At 38.2% G+C, this 25,034-nt stretch overlaps 1 protein-coding gene across 3 annotated transcripts in view; it reads right to left on the reverse strand.

The window, feature by feature from the left end:
* The window catches only part of PTPRO (protein tyrosine phosphatase receptor type O), a 260,131-nt gene that overhangs the window by 78,552 nt on the left and 156,545 nt on the right, over nt 1-25,034 (reverse strand). For all 3 annotated transcript variants that reach the window (XM_002687771.7, XM_005206999.5, XM_005207000.5), the window contains exons 3-10: nt 23,839-23,997; nt 21,921-22,073; nt 18,978-19,421; nt 16,989-17,150; nt 12,905-13,101; nt 4,359-4,479; nt 3,823-4,016; nt 2,414-2,525 (exon numbers count right to left, since the gene is read on the reverse strand). In XM_002687771.7, the coding sequence (XP_002687817.4) occupies nt 2,414-2,525; nt 3,823-4,016; nt 4,359-4,479; nt 12,905-13,101; nt 16,989-17,150; nt 18,978-19,421; nt 21,921-22,073; nt 23,839-23,997 (1,542 nt within the window). The remainder of the gene's footprint in view (nt 1-2,413; nt 2,526-3,822; nt 4,017-4,358; nt 4,480-12,904; nt 13,102-16,988; nt 17,151-18,977; nt 19,422-21,920; nt 22,074-23,838; nt 23,998-25,034) is intronic.

Consider the following 25,034-nt stretch of genomic DNA (forward strand, 5'->3'; position numbering starts at 1 on the left):
CAAATAGTTTTAGATATAGTTATAAAAATAAAGCTCAGGTACCATATATGTTTTAATAACAATTTAGATTACATGATTTAATTCTCACAACTACCCTGTGAGGTATTATTATGCCCATTTAAAAATTATTTGCTTATTTATTTGACTACCTTGGGTCTCATGTGCAGCATGTGGGATCTTCGATGTTCATTGCAGCATGCAGGATCTTTAGTTGGGGCATGTGGGATCTAGTTCCTTGACCAGGGATGCAACCTGAATTCCCTGCATTGGGAGCAAAGGAGTCTTGGCCACTGGACCACCAAAGAAGTCCCTATGCCCATTTTATAGATATGGAAACTGAGGCCATCTGTGTCAATATGCTTAGGTAAGACTGTGGACTGCCAGTGTCAGCAGGACTTAGTAGTTGATCCCAGGAAAAAATCAGAAATTCCCAAAGATCAATTCATTGGAGACAACAGACTGCTCACCCAGGCAAGTAGCTTGCTTACTAACCAAAGTTTATGAATGCACACTTGCTTTGTCCACCTAAACTTTATCTCACGATTTCTGCCTATTCCCAGGTGGTTCCAGCTTTGAAAGGCACACCTAAAGCACTTGGGTCCAGAACTCCAAATCCTATTAATACTTCATTTCTGATGTCACCCCTGGGAGACACCACAGAGCCTCTGTCCAGGTAGTTTCCGGACACTGCAGTGAGTTCTAAGACAGTTAATTTTGCCCAATTAGCCACCTGTTAGGCAATATTTTCAGTCTTACTGGTGAGAAAATAGAAATTCAGGATCCTTAAGTTAATTTGCTCAAAGTTCTGTAGCTGGAAATTAGCAAGGTCAGATCTGCTCAATAAGTGATCAGATGTGAAGTCTGGGCTTTTTCTAGACAGCTTCTCCTTCTGACAAGGAAAGAGCATTCTCAGACCACTCATCTCAATCAAGTTAAGTGTATGAATTACTTACACAGTGAAGTTTAATTATAATTAAATACGTGATTATTAATGCAGTCAAAAAGCCTAACACAGGGCTTGTCAAATAATTGGCATTTTCTCTTTTTATGGTGGCCTTTCACTCTCCTACTCTAATATTACCATTAACATCTGGAACAAAGGAAGTACCAGAAACTGGTCAGTAAAGAAAAGCCATGAACTATGTAAGTTAACTGTATAAGAATCCACAAGATTACTATCTTTCCATTGTTTTTTAATTGATACATCTTAAGCCTATAAAACTAGCTGCCCGGTGAGGGAAATATTTTGACAGTTATTCTTCATCTAAGCAATATTTTTCTTTTCTCAGTATAACTCTAATGACAGCTTTGCAGTCCCATCAAAAGTTCTTGAACAATCTTAGTTCAGACAATGAGGGTTACTGTTCTTGGTTGAATTTCTTCTTAATTGCTACCTCTGCCCACCTCTGCTGTCTCTGACATATGATACGGAACTATTAATACATAATTTAAGGTTCTGAGGATCCATCACTAATAGTATTGTAAGTACTTTAAGTCTGGGCCATGTATTTTGCTAAATAGCTTATTTAATTGGGGCCTAATAATAGACAATAGTAACAGATAATAGATACTATTATTATCCTTATTTTACAACTGAAAAAACCTGAGACTTAGAAGAATTGCTGGAGTTTACAGGTAGAGGCAGCAAAGTTGTGACTCACACCCAAGTCTACAAGTCTGCAAGCCTGTTTTAATTCCTGCCATGGACCATACTGCAGTCAGCCTGTGACTTTACAAATGGCTTAATTAATAAGGAAATGGAGGCACTCTAGCAAATACAATTATCAAATGGATAAAATCAATTCAGTGCGGTGTGAAGCTGAAAGCTCTGCCTGTTACATCTCGATTCTAATCAATTCCAAACAGTGGTGCATAAATCAAGGTCAGTGACTCAGGATAAAAAGAAATCAAGGACAGTAACTCAGAGAAAAATTGTATTTTAATTTTTAAAGGCTATCATTTAAACAAATCATGAACTTTCAGAATCAAGTATATCATCTTCCATGAACGGAGAAGGAAATGGCACCCCACTCCAGTACTCTTGCCTGGAAAACCCCATGGACGGAGGAGCCTGGTAGGCTGCCCATCTATGGGATCCCACAGAATCGGACATGACTGAGCAGCTTCACTTTCACTTTTCCCTTTCATGCATTGGAGAAGGAAATGACAACGCACTCCAGTATTCTTGCCTGGAGAATCCCAGGGACAGAGGAGCCTGGTGGGCTGCCTTCTATGGGGTCGCACAGAGTCGGACACGACTGAAGCGACTTAGCAGCAGCAGAAGCAGCGTCTTCCATGAAAGTGATGCTCAATCGGTCCTGGGTGAAGGACTGGCATTTTCTGGAGATGAGCCCCTTCAGAACTCCCTCAAAATAGGCATCTGTTCTCATGGGCCCACTTCCCACACACTCACCTGTTATGAAGCTTATAGTGGAGCTGTCACAGCAGCTGAGTTCTGGGTCTCCCCACGTTACCATGGTAACTCGAAAGTTGTAGTACCATGCTGGCAACAGATTCGCTATCCTCTAAAAAAAGCAAGAAGAAAAAGGCCCAGAAGGAAAATCATATTTTTGGAATAGAGTTATATATTTCTCTTAGGCTATGAAAAAATGAGTAATTTTTAATTTCCTTTCTGTGCCTTTGGGAGGCCTCCCTGGTGGCTCAGTGGTAAAGAGTCCGCCTGTCAATGCAGGAAATGCGGCTTCAATCCCCGGGTTGGGAAGATCCTCTGGAGAAGGAAATGGCAACCCGCTCCAGTATTGCTGCCTGGGAAATCCCATGGACAGAGGAAACTTACTGTCTACAGTTGATTTTGTACTTCTCAAATTTTCCATTAAAATATTCTTTTTGGAATTAAGTGAGATGTAAATAAAATGATACACATAAATTTAACACAATTTAAAAAATTATTTGAAGATACAGATAGTTTGAAAATGGGTTTTCATTTGCAGTTTCTTAAATTACACAAGTGAACTGGCACTTATTTGTAAGTGACTGGACGGACACATCTTCGTATTTCTAAAACATGATCTTTCACAATTCTACATTCTCTCATCTTGGACTGTTAGCATGTGTTCATACTGGGTGACGATCATGAGAGTTGTCAACTGAGTAGTGGACAGTTGTTTGCTTTCTGTGTGACCTATAGATAACCTGTACTTCTAAAATTATTCCAGTCTCAGAAAGAGCAATCTTTACCTGCTCATTTGAAGAACATCGCTAATGGTCTGACATTGCAGGTATTTAACTGATTTGTTGATGTTAAGAATAGTCATCACTCAAGAAGTATCCACTCACTACTGAATAACTAAAGGAAAACATGTTTTCTGTTTTAGGAGCAGAAAGAAACAATAAGCATGTGATGTGCTTAGTTGCTCAGTCATGTCCGACTCTTTGTGACCCCATGGACTATATAGCCCACCAGGCTCCTCTGTCCAGGGGGATTCTCCAGGCAAAGAGTACTGGAGTGGGTTGCCATGCCCTCCTCCAGGGGATCTTCCCCACCCAGGGATCCAACACATTGCAGGCAGATTCTTTACCAGCTGAGCCACCAAAGAAGCAAGCATGTGACAGGTCTACTAAATTGGGGATTAGCAAATACACTCAATTAAGAGTGAAAGCCAGTTTCACACAGGTTTCTCTCTCTCTCGAAATACAAAAATAAAACTAAGAGCTAAAACAATCCCAAACTTGAAAGTAGCACGTTACCTGCATGTGTTTACAAATGATCTAGTTTACAGACATAATAATTTTTTCAGACACAGTTAGTATGTGAATGCATGTTGACACAGGAAAATGTGACAGCTGGTTAAGGAAAATTACCACTGAGGCAGTTAAGGAGACAGTCGCTGCTATTTCATAGTAGGTTGTCCATTCTGATGTCATTGTTGTAGGGTTGAAATAAAACATTTCGACCACATATTTTCTGAACACTCCTAAGTAAGGCCTGGTCCAGCTCAAAACCACTGCTGTAGGACCCAGGGGATAGAGCATCAAGTCTTTTATTCCAGTCGGAACTAAGAAGAAGGGAGGGGAGTGAAAAAAGAAAGTCAAGAAGGAATGTTTAATATCTTAACAATGGCTTCACATCTCTACTTACTGACTGACTAGGTATTTCACTTTTTTGATGCAATCAGTGAAAACTAACCATATTTGCCTGAGATTTTCTTTTTCCTAAGTAATGAATGCTAAGGATGTCTTCCAGGTATACAGTTGTGGTCATTAATTACTCTGAAGGTTGAATATTGGGAGAACAAGTATGGACCTCCCATAACTGATGATAATGACTAGAACTTAGACATGGCACCCCTCCAAACAGTACTCTGATAAAGGTATTTTTCTTGTGGCTGGCAACTTACCAATAGCAAATGTCACAGGATCTGAAGGTGGTCCAATCAAAGGGCCTTTTCTTAGGTACATCACAACCTGGTACTGGGCACCAGGAACAAGATTTTCAATAATAGATTTGCTTGAGTTCACCTTTAAACCAAACACCCAATAAGATCTATTTAGAACTGGGTTTTCAGCGTGTGACTCAGAGGATAACATTGTATTCAGGGACACTGCAAACTCACAAATGCCTTTGAAATCCAGAAGCCTTTATTCATACTGAGGAAGGTCAAGTTTCAATATTAGGATGATTTATAGTTTATGAGAAGGCTGAAGGCAACCCAGAACATTCAAATTCTATGGCTGGCTTTAATAAACCTTGTGAACTGCTCTATACCCATCAATGTCAATTGTAATTATGTACACTAGAGACACATCAGCCTCTAACCAAAATCAAATCAGCAATAAAATAAGGATAGTCTGACATCCTAAATTGTAGTGTCAGCTGATTACATACAAAGATCAGTGCAGGAATGTCTTTTAGTCTCTCAACACTTAGAAGCATAAAATATCTAATTATAGTGATGGAAATGACCTCAGAGATTATCTAGTCCAAATCTCTCATTTAGTAGATCAAGAAGGTAAAGCTAGAGAATAGCCAAGGTCACATATTTGGATCAGTGTTGGTACTGGAAGCCTAGCATCGTGACCTCCACTCCATGATATGGGCAAAGCACCAAGACACAGCAGCAGGCACTTTACAAGGCTACTGTGACAACCTGCCAAGACTGAATCAGGAAGAATAACTGGAACAGACTGATCACTAGTAGTGAAACTGAATTTGTAATAAAAAAAAATCTCCCAGCAAGCAAAAGTCCAGTATTGGACAGTTTCACAGGGGAATTCTGCCAAATACATAAAGAAAAGTTAATACCTATCCTTCTCAAACTATTCCAAAAATTGAAGAAGGTAGAACATTCTCAAATTCATTGTACAGGACTACCATTACCCTGATACTGAAACCAAGAGAGAAAATTACAGGCCAATATCTTTGATGACTATAGATGCAAAAATTCTCAACAAAATATTAGCAAACTGAATTCAACAATACATAAAATGGATCATTCACCACGATCAAGTGGGATTTATTCTAGTACTGTTTTATATCTTTAAAACACATTTTAAGTGGTAAAACCAATAGTGCTCATTGTTAAAACTGGTCACACTGTAGAAGAGCAAGTGAGGTAAATTTGTAGCCTTTCTGGTCTCCTCTCACCACTTCCCACATTTTGGGGGGCAGTCTTCTAGACCTTCTTTGATACATATATCCATAAACAATTAAGTATTGAGCCATACAGGTGTTATACCATAAATATTGCTCCAAACTTTTCCTTTAAACTTAACAACAATTGTAAACATGTGAACATACCTGCCAATGTAACCTTGCTTTCATTTAGAGTATCTCGAAAAACACACAGAGGGTAGACTGTTTCAGAATGATGGTAAAGTTTCTTTGGTTTGATAATATTTTAGGCAGTGGTTGATTCTAATTATTCAAATGACTTCCTGGAATTATAACCACTTAAATATGCTATCCTAATAAATTCATCCCAGGAAAATTACATTGCCTTAAAAAAAAATAAGAACCAAAAAAAAAAAATAAGAACCAATAATGTGTATATGTATCACACTACTAAAAAAGTGAGAGGAGGGCAAATGATATTGAACTTTAGTTACAAACTATTAATATAAATACTAATTTCCTCCTATTTTTAAAATATTTACTGACGCACCTACATCACTTCTATTCCTTCCTACCTTTTTCTTTATCCTGGACCTGCTAAGCGGTGGATTGGATGTGGGCAGGGGAAATGTTCCTATACTAGTGTTAAGTCGCTTCAGTCATGTCTTACTCTTTTGCAACCCTATGACCATAGCCTGCCTGGTTCCTCTGTCCATGGGATTCTCCAGGCAAGAATAGTGGAATGGGTTGTCATTTCTTACTGCAGGGGATCTTCCCAACAAAGGGACTGAGCCTGCCTCTCTTACCTCTCCTTCATTGGCAGATGGGTTCTTTACCACTAGCACCACATGGAGAGCCCCAAGTAGTAATACTCTACTTACTAAATAACATGTTTCGTTCTCTAGAGGATTCCTCCACACTCCTTCTCCAATTTTCACCCCATGTTTGCATTCCAGTATTTCCTATCTCTTATTTCTGACTGGCTTTGTCTCCATTCCAAAGAATTCAATCCAGCCCAAAGCATTTCCATGTAGGCCCTGGCCCTATCCTTTCTCAGCTAAAGAAATGGAGGAAAGATACACCATAGAGCAAAGGAAATATAAACAAGGAGGTTAAACTAGATGAGAGTTCTTTTAAGTCTGAAATGGTCTTCTCTCTTTCTTTGGATGAACCACATGGCTTCTGGGATTTTAGTTCCCCAACCAGGGATTGAAGCTGGGCCCTGGCAGTGGAAGCTTGGAGTTCTAACCACTGCACCACAAGGGAATTCCCCAGAAATGGTCTTATGTATATATTATGGAATCCTCTTTCCATGACATCTTTCTGTATACTTATTATAGTTACTCAGTTTCTATGGAGAATCTCTAGAACCTCTTCATCTTCTTCCCTTGACACAAAAAGTATTCAGTTAGGTCTGCATAATAATAAAAGTTAATTTCCAGCACACCTTACTATTGGTATGTTCCAAACATTGCATTAAGCATCAAGTCCTCTTATTTTTATTACAGCTCTATGAAGTAGGATATGCTTCTCCTTCTATTACAGATTCAGATGGTAAGACTTAGACAGAAAGAACTCAGAGCTGGTAGCTGCTAAAATCAGGTCTGAAACTCAATTCTGTTTGAGTCTAGAGTCTCTGCTTTTAGCCAACACTCTTGGCTCCATCAGGATGAGTGGTGAGGATGACCTTCCCCTAGTGTAGCATCTGTAATGCACAAGAAAAAGTTCTCTCCTAGAAGTCAAATCACTTGAGATGGGGTCTCAGCTCTGATACTAATCAGTTGTGTGACGGCAGGCAGGTCCCTTCAATATTCACCCTCTTAGCTCTATCATTTCCTCATTTGTAAAGCTAACAAACTGATTGACTGATTGGTCTTTCTTTCCAATTTAGTCACTTAGTTATTATACACTCCTGTAAACTGTCACCAAACACGTATGGACCAAGCAGACCACATGTAAAAATAAATGTACATTGGGACTTTCCTGGTGGTCCAGTGGTTAAGACTCCATGCTTCCACTGCTGGAGCACATGTTTGAGCCCTAGTTGGAGAACTAAGATCCCACATGCCATGTGTGAAGATAAAAATTTTTTAAATGGAAAAAAGAAGGGACCTGGCCTTTAAAAGATATTAAATATACATCCATATATTACATGATGCTTCTTTATTCTGAAATTTGTAATTGTGTGTAAGTCTTTGGAGAGTCCTTTATATGACACTGAGCACTGGCTTTATTATGCTCACTGTATTGACGCAGGCTTATTAGTGAATAGAACTACAATGCTTGTTAACAGGGACATATTACAAAACTCTCTTTCTCATGAATATTCACGTATGAACTCACACAAAACAGCAACCAGACATGAAGTACATACACTTAATGAGGACAAATTCAAATTGAGAGGTACCAAGGGGCTTCCCTGGTGGCTCAGATGGTAAAGAATCTGCCTGCAATGCAGGAGACTTGGGTTTGATCCCTGAATCAGGAAGATCTCGTGGAGAAGGGAGTGGCTACCTACTCCGGTATTCTTGCCTGGAGAATTCCTTGGACAGATGAGCCTTGTGGGCTACAGTCTGTGGGGTTTGCAAAAAGTCGGACATGACTGAATGAGTTTTACTTCACTTCACTTCAAGATATCTACATGCAACGCTAGACTCTAAGCTTCATGAAATCAAGGCTCAAATCAAATTTGTTCTTATTTCTAGCATCTCACACAGGACCTCCTAGAAAACAAATCAATGAAACTGTGGGGAGGAGCAGGGGAACTAGCACCGAATTTCATGGGTGATGGTAACTGATAAAGCAGTAATCCTGTGGTACAGGTGATGAGATGACAGTAGGGAAAAAGTAGGGAGAAGGAAAGTATGAGAGAATAAAACATTGTGGTTAATTATTCATCTGTGTTTGACTTTAGAATCACTCTTATTTTTGAGCTGCATTTTGAATTTTCGATTTAACATAATCACCATACCACTGAAAAGAGAACTGAAGAAATATAATTTATTTCCCTCTGGATAATGGTTGCTTTAAGAAATAACCTAAGACAGACCAGGGTTGGTGAGAGCATATTCTGGATTCCTCTCTAGGCCAATTTTTGAGATTTTTGAACTGATGTTTCCTTCTTTGAAAATATACGTGTGTGTGATGATGATGATAATGTAATGATGTAATACTACCACAATCCTCTTCTGGTAACTGAGGTAACACCTAGAACAGTGGTCCAGTTTCTGCCCTCTACTTTCCCTTCTTGCCTACAATCATCAACAGTTTCACATTTGCGTTTCAAAGAAGCCACTGTCAGCAAGCACTTAGACCAGACTTTTCTGGTTCATATATAATTTACAATATCTCTCTACACTTTTAGCCTTTGGCTTCTATGTATATGGAGGAGGAAATGGCAACCCACTCCAGTATTCTTGCCTGGGAAATCCCATGGACAGAGGATCCTGGTGAGAAATAGATTTAAGGGACTAGATCAGATAGACAAAGTGCCTGATGAACTATTGACAGAGGTTTGTGACACTGTACAGGAAACAGGGAATAAGACCATCCCTATGAAAAAGAAATGTAAAAAAGCAAAATGGCTGTCTGAAGAGGCCTTACAAATAGCTGTGAAAAGAAGAGAAGCCAAAAGCAAAGGAGAAAAGGAAAGACATACCCATTTGAATGCAGAGTTCCAAAGAATAGCGAGGAGAAATAAGAAAGCCTTCCTCAGTGATCAATGCAAAGAAATAGAGGAAGACAATAGAATGGGAAAGACTAGAGATCTCTTCAAGAAAATTAGAGATACCAAGGGAACATTTCATGCAAAGATGGGCTCGATAAAGGACAGAAATGGTATTGACCTAACAGAAGCAGAAGATATTAAGAAGAGATGGCAGGAATACACAGAAGAACTATACAAAAAAGATCTTCACGACCAAGATAATCACGATGGTGTGATCACTCACCTAGAGCCAGACATCCTGGAATGTGAAGTCAAGTGGGCCTTAGGAAGCATCACTACAAACAAAGCTAGTGGAGGTGAAGGAATTCCAGTTAAACTATTTCAAATCCTAAAAGATGATGCTGTGAATGTGCTGCACTCAATATGCCAGCACATTTGGAAAACTCAGCAGTGGCCACAGGACTGGAAAAGGTCAGTTTTCATTACAATCCCTGAGAAAGGCAATGCCAAAGAATGCTCAAACTACCGCACAATTGCACTCAATTCACACACTAGCACAATAATGCTCAAAATTCTTCAAGCCAGGCTTCAGCAATACATGAACTGTGAATCTCCAGATGTTCAAGCTGGTTTTGGAAAAGGCAGAAGAATCAGAGATCAAATTGCCAACATCCGCTGGATCATTTAAAAAGCAAGAGAGTTCCAGAAAAACATCTATTTCTGCTTTGTTGACTATGCCAAAGCCTTTGACTGTGTGGATCACAATAACCTGGAAAATTCTGAAAGAGATGGGAATACCAGACCACCTGACCTGCCTCTTGAGAAATTTGTATGCAGGTCAGGAAGCAACAGTTAGAACTGGACATGGAACAACAGACTGGTTCCAAAGAGGAAAAGGAGTTCGTCAAGGCTGTATATTGTCATCCTGCTTATTTAACTTATATGCAGAGTACATCATGAGAAATGCTGGATTGGAAGAAACACAAGCTGGAATCAAGATTGCCGGGAGAAATATCAATAACCTCAGATATGCAGATGACACCACCCTTATAGCAGAAAGTGAAGAGGAACTAAAAAGCCACTTGATGAAAGTGAAAGTGGAGAGTAAAAAAGTTGGCTTTAAGCTCAACATTCAGAAAACGAAGATCATGGCATCAGGTCCCATCACTTCATGGGAAATAGATGGGGAAACAGTGTCAGACTTTATTTTTCTGGGCTCCAAAATCACTGCAGATGGTGACTGCAGCCATGAAATTAAAAGACGCTTACTCCTTGGAAGGAAAGTTATGACCAACCTAGATAGCATATTGAAAAGCAGAAACATTACTTTGCCAACAAAGGTTCATCTAGTCAAGGCTATGGTTTTTCCTGTGGTCATGTATGGATGTGAGAGTTGGACTGTGAAGAAGGCTGAGTGACAAAGAATTGATGCTTTTGAACTGTGGTGTTGGAGAAGACTCTTGAGAGTGCCTTGGACTGCAAGGAGATCCAACCAGTCCATTCTGAAAGAGATCAGCCCTGGGATTTCTTTGGAAGGAATGGTGCTAAAGCTGAAACTCCAGTACTTTGGCCACCTCATGCAAAGAGTTGACTCATTGGAAAAGACCCTGATGCTGGGAGGGACTAGGGGCAGGAGGAGAAGGGGACGACAGAGGATGAGATGGCTGGATGGCATCACTGACTCGATGGACGTGAGTTTGGGTGAACTCTGGGAGTTGGTGATGGACAGGGAGGCCTGGCGTGCTGCGATTCATGGGGTCGCAAAGAGTCGGACAAGACTGAGTGACTAAACTGAACTGAACTGAACTGAGTGACTAACGCTAACACTTCTATGTATAAGGTATGTAACTCATACATTAGAGGGAAGAAGAAAAATCATATCTGAGAGCAGTCAAGTTCTAGTCACGTTCTGGGACACAACACATTTTCTATCAATGTGAAGAGTCAGTCGTGCTGGGTACATTCAGGGAAGGAAGCTAATAAACTGCACAGTGGGCTGTGATGACCAGTTAATCTGTTTAGCGTGTTTACTCTTTAATTCAAGCCGAGAGGGTAGCCTCATCTTCATGCTGGGCTTATCTCAGCTCTCTAGGGTTTTTGAGAGCTCCAAGGGTCATGATTCCTGAATTTATCTTCTTAATTTAAAATTTCTCACCCTTTGAATAGCACTAAATGCCTGATTTTCATGGGATAAATAGAAACACTCCAAATAGCTTCCACACAGCAAACACCTGTTTTGAGTGCATATTCTATTTCCAGTATACTCCACATAAATTAATAATTAAACTTTTTTTGCCTTTAAGCAAGAAAAGATTGTGTTTGAAATAATGTATATTAATGCATATATATGGAATTTAGAGAGATGGTACAGATGAGCCTGTTTGCAGGTCAGGAGTAGAGAAGCAGAAGTAGAGAATGCATATGTGGACACGGGGTAGGGAGAGTGAGATGAATGGAGAGAACAGCATTGGCATATATACACTGCTGCTGCTGCTATATACACTACCATATGCTAAACAGACAACTAGTGGGAAGCAGCTGTATAGCACAGGGAGCTCAGCTGGATGCTCTGTGATGGCCCAGAGGGGTGGGATGTGGGGGAGGTGGTGGAGGGAGGTTTAAGAGGGAGGAGATATATGTATACATATAGCTGATTCAGCTCATTGTACAGCATTAACTAACACAACATTGTAAAGCAGTTACACTCCAATTTTTAAAGTATTGTGTTTGTAAGACACTAAGAATCAGTTTCTTTGATCTTATGGGGGAAAAAAAAAAAGTAAAACCAGGTTTAGGAAAATAGGACTGGCTGCAGGCTTCCAGTGGATGTATTCAGGGCGTCCGAGAACAAAGTCTGCTTAGATGCCCAGGTTGGTGGTTTCATTCAGAACTGATGATGGGGCATGGCAGTTCATTCTGGTAGTCACGCCCAGAACTACAGGTTCCCAGGTTTCTCCACCTCCCCCACCTACCCCTTTCACTCAGCTAACTGCTGTTTATCCTTTAAAAGTCTCCATTTATATTAGTGAGGGGATTGTTTTTCACTTTATGTACCTGAAATTTTTTAATTGTTTTTTTTTTTCAGTAAGCATGTATTACCTTTATAGTTAAGACAACAAGGAAAAATGGAAAAAAAAAAAATCTGCACCAAATCTCCCCTAAACCTTCTGCTTCCTGTCTCCTCCCCTAGAAGGTAAAGTTCTTCTGATCAGTTTTCAAATCCTCTTGCCCCATCCATATTTATTCATGCCCTTCTTTCTGTGAATTCATGTAGCCCCACCTTCACTTACTTTTAGCCTAGGTCTTATACTCTGCAGTAATAACATGTGTTCTTACTATTGTTCTCTCTAGACTATAAACTCAGCAAGAGCAGGATGTATAAAAATCATCTAGATTCCCACCATCTCCTCCAGTACCCAGCACATCACAGGTGCTCAGGATATGTTCTTGAATGAGGAATGGAAGTAAAAGGAAGACAGTAGTTCTAAGAGAGGAAAGGAAGGTGACTGTGATTGCAGAGCCTTGTGCCCTGACTTCCTGGCTCCTATATCCATGATGCACCAGAGAGACCTTGGCACAGCTGCTTGCCACGGTGGCACCCTGGCATCCCTGCAAGGCTGGGCTGCAGGAGGTGAGTGAGCCTGACAGCCCTTCCTTTCCTTTACCTGAGTGCAGTACTGCTTTTCCAGCCTCTGGCTCTCCTTTTGTTTCTGGCAGGTGAGGGACACCACAGACACGATGGTGCCATTGTAGTTCTCTTGGGGAGACGTCCAGGACATCAAGGCAGTGGTTGAGCTTAGAACGTGGACACTCACATGCTGGGGTTTCTCCGTGAGTTCTTCAATCCATTCTCCTGAAGGACCTGGATGTCAAATCAGAGCACAGGGGAGGTTTCAGGCTGAGCGGGTTGAGATAGACTATAGTTTTAAAAATCATGCTGTTTTTCTTTCGCCCTTACAAAGACATTCCAAGTCAGACTGGCAGCCAGACTGGCAAGTCTTCACATCCTCTGCTTAGCTACGGTCTCCACTGGGTGACCTCCCCATCGACCTAAGCAACAGCCTGGTGGCAGCAATGAAACGAATTCTACTGAGAGACAGAAGCTCCACTTCATTTATTACATGCCTCTGAGATTATTCTGGTAACTTCTACACCAGAGAGAATTTACTTCTCTTTTAACAAAGAGTGTGTGTGGCAGTGTGGTTTCATGAGTGTTTGTGATTCCTTTGCTGTTAGGATCTTTGGGCTCTAGAAATAATTATGTTGAGATTCAAATTAGCCTCTACTGCAATCCTGTGAAGAAAATTTTAAATTTGGCGACAGCAGGATCAAAGAGCAGAGTGTGACTCCCTTAGAGAAGAAATAGGCAACAGACAGGCTCAATTACAGAAGCTGGTGGAAACCTGGGTGATAATTTGAGGACGCGGTGGGATCCTAATTTTAAAATATCTCCCTAAAAGTGCCCGCCATTAGCTTTGTTCTTTTAAATTTCCGAAGTGGTTATTAGCACAGTGCCTGACACATAGTGAAGACCCAAGAAATGGTAAGGTGATTATTATCTCCTGAAAGTCCTTGTTAAAATGCAAATGTGCAACTTCTTTTATTTGCTTAGGATACATTTCTCAGTTCTCTCAATAAGAAGCTGTATTCCTGGAGCCCAGGAAAAGGGGAGGAATAAGTGACTCTGCTGGGGAGAGCAGTCTCAAGCTCATGGGAAATGGGGCAAAGAAAATAAAAATTATATAAATGATCATTACAATGGCAAAGAGATGTAGGACTCACTGTTTGCCAGGCTCTTTTAAGCTTATTTGTGTTTACATATTTTAATTCTTTAATTTTCTTAACTAAACTTATGAGATAAGTACTGAATTGGTTTCAGTTTCAGGTGAGGAAACTGAGGCAGAGATAGAATAAGTAGAGCTGGGATTCACACACAAGAAGTCTGGTTTCAAAATCCATACTCTTAACCCTGTGTGAAACTTCCTGGAGCATTATGAAACTGTGAGAAGGATGAATCTGGAAACAGGAAAGTTGGCCCCAAACTCAGTTTTGCTCATTATTAGCGATACAATGTTGGGCAAATGACTTCTCTGAATCTCTGTCACTGCATCTGTCAAATGGACAAATCATAGGACATTAGGATTGGAAAGGACTTTAGAGTCCCAGTGTGGGTTACTGATGGGGAAACTGGGGCCCAGAGATGTGAATGACCTGCCCAGTGTCACAGAGTGAGTATTGAGAGGCAACCTGGGGTGCCTATCTCCTGGGCCAGGGCTTTGTGTTAACTCACCAAGAAGCCATATGATTAGTCTACTTTACAAGACTGTTGCTGGGATCAAATGAGATTGTAATGTATTAGAAAACTACCAAATATGAAGTGTTATTACTTTTATGAAGATCTGAGGTGGTGGGGGCAAGGGTGGATGGAGGCAAAAAAAATTCACTCATTTAATGGCTTTATAATAGGATGGACCTAATAATCAACCCAAGGTAACAGGTCACTGCAGACTCCATGGAAATGGACTCGGCTACTAAAGATTTCTAGAGTCTGATTCTCCTTCTCACACTAAGTGGCTAAAGTTTCTGTGTCTAAGTTTTTTTTTTTTTTCCCACCTAAAAATGGAGATAATAGCAATGCTCCCTTCAGAAGGCTTTTGGGAGACTAATGCAAATCTCTACCTTAATTTTCACCTCTGAGGAAAGCCTTCAAAACTACATAAATACAGTATTCTTATAAATCAAAGGTATATACATAGTACACCTGAATAACTCATTACTGCAGAACAGAGTATCTGAAACTCCAAACAGGTTATTTTATTGGCAAAGAAACAGCAAAATTTCTAGTATTTTCCTAAATGAATATTAACATGCATCTCTTCAAAAGAATCATATTTGTGAGCAATTCTGACATTCTCAGCAGCTCTGGTCAGTTTGGATAATCTAAAAATAAAGTGCCTATCACTGGAAAGTGATTCAATAAATATTTGTTGAATGTACAACAGAAATAATAAATAAGCAAAGAGTATAACCTAAGCAAAGAGTATAACCCCAACTTAGGGTTTTATTATGTGGCATGAAAAACAAGAGGTACCCAATAAAATCCATCTAGAAAAATATCACACTCAGAGAAAAGCTCTGTACTGTAAAGAATCTGCCTGCAATTTGGGAGACCTGAGTTCAATCCCTGGGCCAGGAAGATCCCCTGGAGAAGAGAATGGCTACCCACTCCAATATTCTTGCCTGGAGAAACTCATGGACAGAGGAGCCTGGTAGGCTACAGTCCATGGGGTCACAAAGAGTTGGATGCGATTGACCGACTAACACTTTCACTTCATTATGAAACACAGTAGAAATTCAGAGCAGGGAAGAGCTAATGGCCTGAACAGTTGTGGGAGTTTTCCTGGAACTTGCAGTGGATCTCTGCTGGCAGACAAGGGAATCTCTGGGTTAATGAAACACTTTAAGCCTCATGGGAAGAACTCAATACTAAACTTTGCTTTCATTCTCAAATGATGCCATGTCAAAGATCTCCTGTAACTGACAGACATGCAGGCTGATCATGGATATTTTTTTCTGCTTGTCTAGTGGATATTTCAAGCCTTTCACAAGTGGTGACATTTTTGATTTCCTTAGAAAAATTGTTATATAGGGTATTTTCAACATTTTTAGGCTGCTAAATAAACTGATTTCTCTCCTCTGCCCTCCTCCTTGTTATCTCGCCTGTCTTTTTGAGGGTCATTTAATGAAAGGTGGTATTTTGCCTTTGGAGATAACATATGGTGATCATCCTTCTCAGAATGAAGTTTTTATCCACTGCCTTCTGGGTTTGTTTTTTTTTTTTTTTTTTTTCTGCTGATCAGAGGCACATTAACTCCGGATAAGCTAGGAAACAGATTTTTGGCCTCTAAACTTTTGGTAAGCATAGTCAGATTAGCAGAAAACGTTACCTATGTGCACTATTTGTATAGCTTTCTGAGGCTAGTTATTGGCTTGCTATTATTCCTGATGGAATCAGTAGAAGCTGCCCTAAGACTTGGTATTGGTATTTTCATGATGTTACAGCTTTGTTGTTGTCGTTTAGTCATTAAGTCATGTCTGTCTTCTTGGGACCCCATGGGCTGTAGCTCACCAGGCTCCTCTGTCCCTGGGATTTTCCAGGCAAGAATACTGGATTGGGTTGCCATTTCCTTCTCCAGGAGATCTTCGCGACCCAGGGATTGAACCTGCGTCTTCTGCATTGCAGGTGGATTCTATATTATCTGAGCCACCAGGGAAGTCCCATGCTCTATCTTAGTTTGTGCTAATTTTTGGAGAGACCACCTAGGTCTTACTACATTTGAATCTCTGTGCTTCTTTCAAGCTCCTCAAACTCAATGAGCCTTTTCAGACAGTTCAAAAATACCAGTTTTCATTATGGCTTCAAACAAAAGTCCTCTTTCCTTAACTATGTGTCCATGTCCTTGGAGAGTTTGTTACCACTAGTGCAAAAGGTCAGTTTAACAAATGTTCAATTTTCTCAATAATAAAAAAAAATCCTCAAGTTAAATCCCCGGATAAATTTGCTACTATGATACATACATATATTTTCTCTGCTGTCAAAAACCACATGGATTTGGGCCTCTCATGACCTTGAAGAATTCTCAGGGTCTCTAAGGTTTGATGAATAATTGATGCTTAAGCATCATTCATCACACCAACTCCATTGTTCTAGCTCCTCTGTAAGTGCAAAATAATCTCTTTGGTACTTACTGATATAAAAACTGAGTGATTTTGCTGACTGACTGTTTCGCGTTTCGCAAGATCCTGAGGAACTAAAGGTTGTCACAGATAACTTATATTTCCCGGGCTCCTTCAGGTCTGCAACAAATTCATGTGCTTCTTCATCCACTGTCAAATATTCAGTAAAGTTTTCTAAATCATATATAAAGAAGAGAATATATATGAATTGATATCTGGAATAGCCTTGGCTATAGACAGGTCAATTAATTTTTTAAAAAAGTATTTTCTTATTTTGCCTCTTTCCCTATGTCGAGTTGAATTATACCTCCAAACTAAAATTGCTATTGAAAAAAGATGGTTAAGAGTTCAAATTGTTTTCTTACAGTACTTTAAAATAACAAAATTAAAATACAGTGTCCAAATCAATAAAAATATGGATAAATATATACTGCATTCTTACATACTGTCAGCAGTAAAATGATACACACAAAACGGAAGTATAATGTTAGGAGAAGATAGCAATGATCAACTTTCTCATTTGGATATAAAGAATTAAAAGAAACAGTACCAAATGTTGTGCAAGTTCTTTGTGATAACATTAAATATCCGTAAGTGTCTTAAAATATATTGAATTATTTTTCTAGTTAGAAATAATCCTCTGGGTATATTTTCTGACACATTATATTTTGCTTCATTGGCTGACTTCCAGAAATTTTAAAAGTAAAAATGATTTTTACATTGCTTCAAAGTCCATCTCCTGCTGCTTATTACTTCATTTGAAGTTTTTTTTTTTTTTTTTTATCATTTGGTGACCAGAGTAGCCTTCAACAGAACACACTGCAGTCAGATAAAAGCATGATTGAACTTTCATGGAAATAGGCATTACAAAATATTCTAAGATATAAGACCTTATTTTCCAGAGACTATATCGAGCAACAGAAAAATAAAAGACTAAGGGAACTTTTTAAAAATACAGATAATTTCAGGCAGATGTTAAGACTTTTGACTCAAATAATTATAAATGACAAAGGATTTCAATTTTATATAATATTTGGGTATTGTTGGTCGCTCTATACTCCAATATAGAGGAATTCACAAATCTTGTATTTCATTCTATTGGATAAAATAGGGGCAAACAGTATGTCATCTATGAGACTATATGATTTGAATACCCTAGCATGTAAGTAAGGCTGTCAATTTAACCTCAAATTTTGACAGCTTGACAACCTTTGCCACTCAAACTACTAGACTGGCGAGCAAAAAATGAAGTATGTCATTATAAAAACAAAATAAACAACAAATAACTATGAAAATCTACCAAACAACAAGTCAGATATGATTCGTGACTCAAATTTACTGAATGCCATGGCCCTATTTTTCATAAAGTAATGGGTTAAATATAAAGAATGTCTCTTGGTTGCTAAGTGAATACCATATATATAATATGGTAGCTAGAGTGGGAATACCAGTTGCTGTGTATTTTTATTCTACTACCAGTCCCTCTTTGGAAAAATGTGAGTTGTGCTGGTTCCAGGGGAGCACCCCTAGAGGGGAATAAGACTAGCCTGATAAGCAGAACATAGGTCTGATACTCTAGGGAAAGTAGCCATGTTGTCAGCAAGATTCTTTTGTTGCATGCTTCACAAGTTTGTGTGCTGGGAAAACAGAACACTTCTCCAGGATATTCTGTAATTTGTGGTGGTAAGAAATTTAATTCAAAATCTATTCAAAGTTTCCTCAGTGGCCTGGGGGAGGTGAAATGTCAGCAATAAAATGTGTACAATTGCCTATACTTGCGATGTGTGAACTACCCAAACTGGGTTCTGACCCAATCTGTTCATTTTCATTTTCTGGTTTCAGTCTGCCTTGGGATATTCAATAAATTCTTCATTTTCTTTACCATTTTTCTTTATATCTTAACTGTCTACCTTCAGTCTTTCTTTCTAAATGGAATTTTTAAAAGTTCCCATTTTCTTTACCTTTGCACCATTTAAGTCCTCTGATTTCCTAGTACTTTACCTTCTCTTTCTATGTGGATATGGAACCCATCAAAGGCAGTGGGTGGTTTTGGTGGTAACCAACTCAATATCATTTGTACAGGGAAAGAAGAGAAAGAGCTGGATGCCGATTTCTCCATGTCACTGAGTGTACTGTTGTTTTTGTATTCTGTGGGAAGCACGCTGACAAATTCATCTTCGCTTTCAGGAGTCGCAGATGCACTGTCCCACAAATATGGCTGGGATGTTGTTTCGAAATCACTGCTGTTAAAATCAGGCCAACCAGAAGAAATGTTGCCAGAGGGAATTTCAGGAGTGTCATCTGTAAAATGGAAGACTTTGCCCTTTCCCGTTGTATCTTGTGACCTCATGAACGATTCCTCTGGGAAACTGCCGCTCTCTTCTTCCCAGTTGTTTTTGTTCAAGTTCACTATACGAACTGAGATATTCTGAGGTGGATAAGGGGCTATAAGAAAGAGAATTATCATTTTATGTATTTTTAAACTATTATAATGAATACTTTATTAATGAGTCAAACATAAAAGCAGATTCAGAAAACAGAGTTTTTTTTTATTTTTAAAATTTTTATTTTATTTTTAAACTTTACTATATTGTAGAAAACAGTTTTATTGTACTTTTACATCAAGAACAAGTGTCACTTCAAGTACATGTCTACTTAAGATTTTGTATATGATGTGCACACATTATCGTATCATCAGTCACACTTCAAATACATTAAATAATGCTACTATGTTAGTCAAAGTGGTGACTGAACCACTTCCAAAGTAGAGTTACACACATATTTTTCAGCTTATCACAATCTCCTTTCTAAAAAACCGAGTCTCTGTCACTAGATCTTTTTTTTTTTCTCTAATTTTATTTTATTTTTAAACTTTACATAATTGTATTAGTTTTGCCAAATATCAAAGTGAATCCGCCACAGGTATACATGTGTTCCCCATCCCGAACCCTCCTCCCTCCTCCCTCCCCATACCATCCCTCTGGGCCGTCCCAGTGCACCAGCCCCAAGCATCCAGCATCATGCATCGAACCTGGACTGGCAACTCGTTTCCTACATGATATTTTACATGTTTCATTGCCATTCTCCCAAATCTTCCCACCCTCTCCCTCTCCCACAGAGTCCATAAGACTGTTCTATACATCAGTGTCTCTTTTGCTGTCTCGTACACCGGGTTATTGTTACCATCTTTCTAAATTCCATATATATGCGTTAGTATACTGTATTTATGTTTTTCCTTCTGGCTTACTTCACTCTGTATAATAGGCTCCAGTTTCATCCACCTCATTAGAACTGATTCAAATGTATTCTTTTTAATGGCTGAGTAATACTCCATTGTGTATATGTACCACAGCTTTCTTATCCATTCATCTGCTGATGGACATCTAGGTTGCTTCCATGTCTTGGCTTTTTTACAAAAAAGCAACTATAGTGTCTTATAGCTATCAAGGCTAAAAATACTCCCTATGACATAGTTGCACTTAAGAGAGTTGTGTGTTGAAATTACCTTTAGGAATTTTAACACACATATTGCAAATATGGCTTCGCTTCTAACCTCTCAAAATGAAAACTATGCCCACAAAATAAGTTTATGAATTATGGAAGTATGCTTTTCTAGTGGTAGAAAATTATGAAGGCCACTGAATGGTCTCTACCTACAACAAATTCTACATATCTTTCAAACAGCAACTCAACACTCGCCTCTTAGGAGCTTTTAATAAAAATTAATCTTTTGCTCTTTCATGCTGCTATATAACTTCGTGTGTACATGCTCAGTCACTTCAGTCATGTCCAACTCTTTAATAATATTTATTGCATTCTGCCTTGTATGATTGCCAATAGCTGTTTAGTTGCTAAGTCATGTCCAACTCTTTGTGACCCCATGGATGTAGCCCATCAGATTCCTCCATCCATGGGATTTCCCAGACAAGAATACTGGAGTAGGTTGCCATTTCCTCCTCCAGGGGATATTCTTGACCCAGGGATTGAACCCATGTCTCCTGCGTTGGTAGGCGGATCCTTTACCATTGAGCCTCCAGAGAAGCCCATGAGTGCCAGTAGTACCTCTACCGTTTTTGAGGCCAGGAAACCATTTCAGCGGACTTTGTTTTCATCTCGCCCAGTACTTAAAAAATCTCCCAGGTAAAAGATGCTCAACTAGTTTCTTTACTTGAATAATGAAAACTACAAGTAGAATCTTAGGTGTTGATGTAAGGTGAATAAAATATTAATATTTAGCTGAAATAGTTTCTTTGTTTTGGCCTAAAGAATGAGAATCATGACATCTTAAAATTTCAGATTGGCAGGGTCTGTTGGTGATCTATTATAACCCATTCCCAATGTTTGTATGAATTGTGCCTCCTCATGCTTATCGAATACTTAAGCATGTTTTTGGGGAAAATGTCAGTTCTATTGGTATTGGTGATGGGTATTTAGCATGTGTGTATTTATTTTACCCATCCATTCTTTCACCTTCCTACCCATCTGTCTATCCATCCATTCATCCATCTATCCATCCTATGATTAAGTTAAGCACTGCCAAGTTTTAGGTGTATCTGAATCCTAATATTTTCTTTTAATAATCAGATAATCCATACTAGAACATCTCACATCTGTTCTTCTGCCATATGGTTATTATGTCATATTGTAGATTTACTGATGTCTACTTGATTCAGTTAAGTTACTTACTTATAACTTTTGGTAATATCACATGCTATTTTATTCAAAGATTAAAAATCTGTGATTTCATTGATATTTAAATTTTTTATTGAGTATTTTGCTCAGTTCATTTTACATTGATAGAAAATTCATTTTAGATTATTGAAATATGTATTTTTTTCTGAGTTCTGGAACAGAATTTTCCTTAGGATGACAGAAAGAATATATATAACAACAACATATAATTTAATTATTTTTTCACTAAATTTGATTTTTCAAATGACTTACCAGTTCTATGCTGTTTGGGTTCATGACTGACACCGCTGTACTCCACAAGAGTGCTTTTATTAAAATTTGCCTCTGATACCAGCTGAAAGGTGATATTACTATAGCATATTCCTGGCAGCCAGTGATTAAACACTGTTTTTCCCTTAAAAAAATCTGAGGAATAAAAACAATTATATTAAATTTTTGGTTTTCTAAATGCCACAGACTTCTAGAAAGTTCTGAACAATTATGACTATCTGTCAAATAATATTTCCTGTGACTTCTAGTATAGTCAGTAATAAAAATTTGATTTAAGGCTTGAGATGAAAATTGAAATTTTTAGACACAAAGGCTTTTTCTGCAAGAATTAGATACAATTGGAATTAAAATTTTATTATAGGAACATTTGATGTATTAAGTGGAAATGGTAACATATAGAAATTGTAGAGATTAGGTTTATGCTAATCATTTACTGTAAGAACCCAAGGTATTTTGCCAATTTATGACTTAGGAAAAAATAATTTTACAAGAAATGTTTTCACTAGACTCACTTGTAAAATATAGCCTATTTTTTAAAAGAAAATGATTTGTCATTTGGCAAATGGGACCTTCCTGAAAAAAGAAGAAAATTTTAAAAATTGAATTTTATTTAGAAAATGTTTTTTTTGGAAGATAATAATAAACTTAAAAACCCAATCCAAGTTGGAAAGGAATGAGGGAAAGGAACTGAAAATACCACTTATTGAATGAAAAGCCAAAAATAATTTGCAAAATTAATTAACTTAAAAAAAGGAGCATACTAGTTAACATTTTTAAATTCATGGAATTTAGCTCAACAAAAGTGTCAGTGATGGTTTTCAGTTATTTATAAACTTATATTTGCATGTGATCAATAAGCAAACAAGGTCCCAATTACTAATTTTCAGGTAATCTGTTTTCATTGAAAACAAAGAATGCAGTAATAGAGTCTATTTTTGTTTATTTGATTTTTTTTTTTTAAGTTTTAAAAAAACCCTGTAGAGTTACTGCATGTGCCTTAAACACTGTCTCATTAAAAAAAAAAAAAATCCTTGGAAGATTCAGGAATTTATAAAAGTAGCAAGTCAAAGTGGGATGTTTCTGGGTATCATGGCTTAGGTGGTTGAGTAAGTATCCTCTACCTGGTTTTCATTTACAACTAATCAGCTTTGAGACCAGCACCTACACTCGGTGCAGATAAGTGTAGTGGCTCTGTGTCCTGAGAATATTTGTCTCTCCAGTTCAGTTCCCAAAACTGAATGTCCTCTGTCCTCTCCCTGTCCCTCTCCCACTTGGCCCACTTCTGCCCTCTAGTCTATTCAGAGAAATTGATTGGGGTTCTTTAGAAATTTTTAATTCCCCTGGACCCTCTTCTCTCTCTCTCTGACCACAAGATTCCCATCAAGCCAGTAAAAATAGTGAAACCCATTTTTGTATATTAATGCAGTCATTTAACTAGTCATACAGATAAATATACACAAAGGAACTGAAAAGTATTGTCTTAAGCATTCGAGAATAATGTTGGACCATCTCCAAATGAAATTTTTTGAAAGACCCCCATCTAACTTCCCAGGTCTGGAAATGCCTTAATGTACTCAGAAGGAAATGATTAGGTGCTGTGCTTCTAAATTTAAATTGTTTCCTACACCAGACATGCAGGAATAATATTTGGCAAGAATAACATGTAAGTCATAATAATTTGAGTTTTTATGTTTATGCGTGACACATGACTCTAAAATAATGAACCAAACATTTTAAGTCTCCTCATAACAATATTTTCATGCATCAGTAACTATTTTTATTGGTTCATTATGATCAAACAGTGACTTATAAGACTTCTTCAGAGCAAGAGCAAGGCCATTCGGCAGAAATTATGTAAAATGTAAGAGTCATCATTTTTCATCTTTCTGTTGCCTCTTACCTTTATATAGCATCGTCCGGAAGTCTTTACCTTCCCAATAGCTTATGTTTACTCTTGTGAAAACATTGTATTTTTCTGGATAATGAATTTCAAAGAGGACTCCTGTTTCAGGAGAAGGTTTATAGTCATATATTGAAACACTGGTTACAGGAAGAGGTTCTGCAGAAGGAAAGTTAATGGAGAAAGGGGAATTGGGAAAAGAGCAAAATACCATTATTAATACTTGGAAGTGCCAAGGATGACACCTATTAGCATTTTACACATACTTTAATTATCTGTAAGACACTAAACTCCTCAGTACTCCTGAGCTGACTGTTCTCTTTAGCAGTAATTAATAAGGCATATTTTATGTGGTGATTTCTGCTTTTCAAAGAACTTTCATATTCATTTTTCCAATTGCCTTTTGCAACAACCCTAAGATCTAGGAAGAGCAAATATTCATATCACCATTCAACATATAAAAATAATGAAAACTGAGACTTTAAATTACTTGTCAATGGTAATTTAACAAGGACATGGCAGAGTCTGTATCTACAGATTCCTAGTTCATTTTTCCCCCAAGTCAAGAAAATTTGATATTAATAACAGACAAGTAACAGAAAATAGGCTTCCTGGGAGGCGGGTGCAGTGGTAAAGAATCCACCTGCCAATGTAGGAGATGCAAGGGACTTGGGTTGGATTCCTGGGTGGAGAAGATTCCCTGGAGGAAGAAATGGCAACCTGCTCCAGTATTCTTGCCTGGAAAATTCCATGGACAGAGGAAACAGCAAGCTACAGTCCATGGGGTCACAAAGAGTGGGACATGACTGAGTACAATAGAAAATATGTTTTGGCTCTGACCAGGCATAAATGTTTTAATAATCAGTTATTTCTTCATGTGAGGTTAGCATTTTTTAAATATTAAGTATAAGATTGCAAACCATCCTATATTATGAGAATTATAGTTCATAATATTTACCAGCCTTTCTACAGAAATTTAAAAATGTTTATTTGTATTTTGTATGAGTTGTTAACTCATCACAAAACTTTACCGATTGATTGATTTATGTCTGAATCTCCTCCATTTCCACTTTTCAGCCCAAGTCTTGTACAGTACCAGAGTCCCTTCGCTCTTTAGTAGGGATTAATGAATGAATCTTACTAGCATGCATTTCATTCAAGAAAATATTTAAAACAATTTGGCATGGAGTCAACTC

The sequence above is a fragment of the Bos taurus genome, chromosome 5, assembly GCF_002263795.3.
Source record: "Bos taurus isolate L1 Dominette 01449 registration number 42190680 breed Hereford chromosome 5, ARS-UCD2.0, whole genome shotgun sequence".
Lineage (NCBI taxonomy): Eukaryota > Metazoa > Chordata > Mammalia > Artiodactyla > Bovidae > Bos > Bos taurus.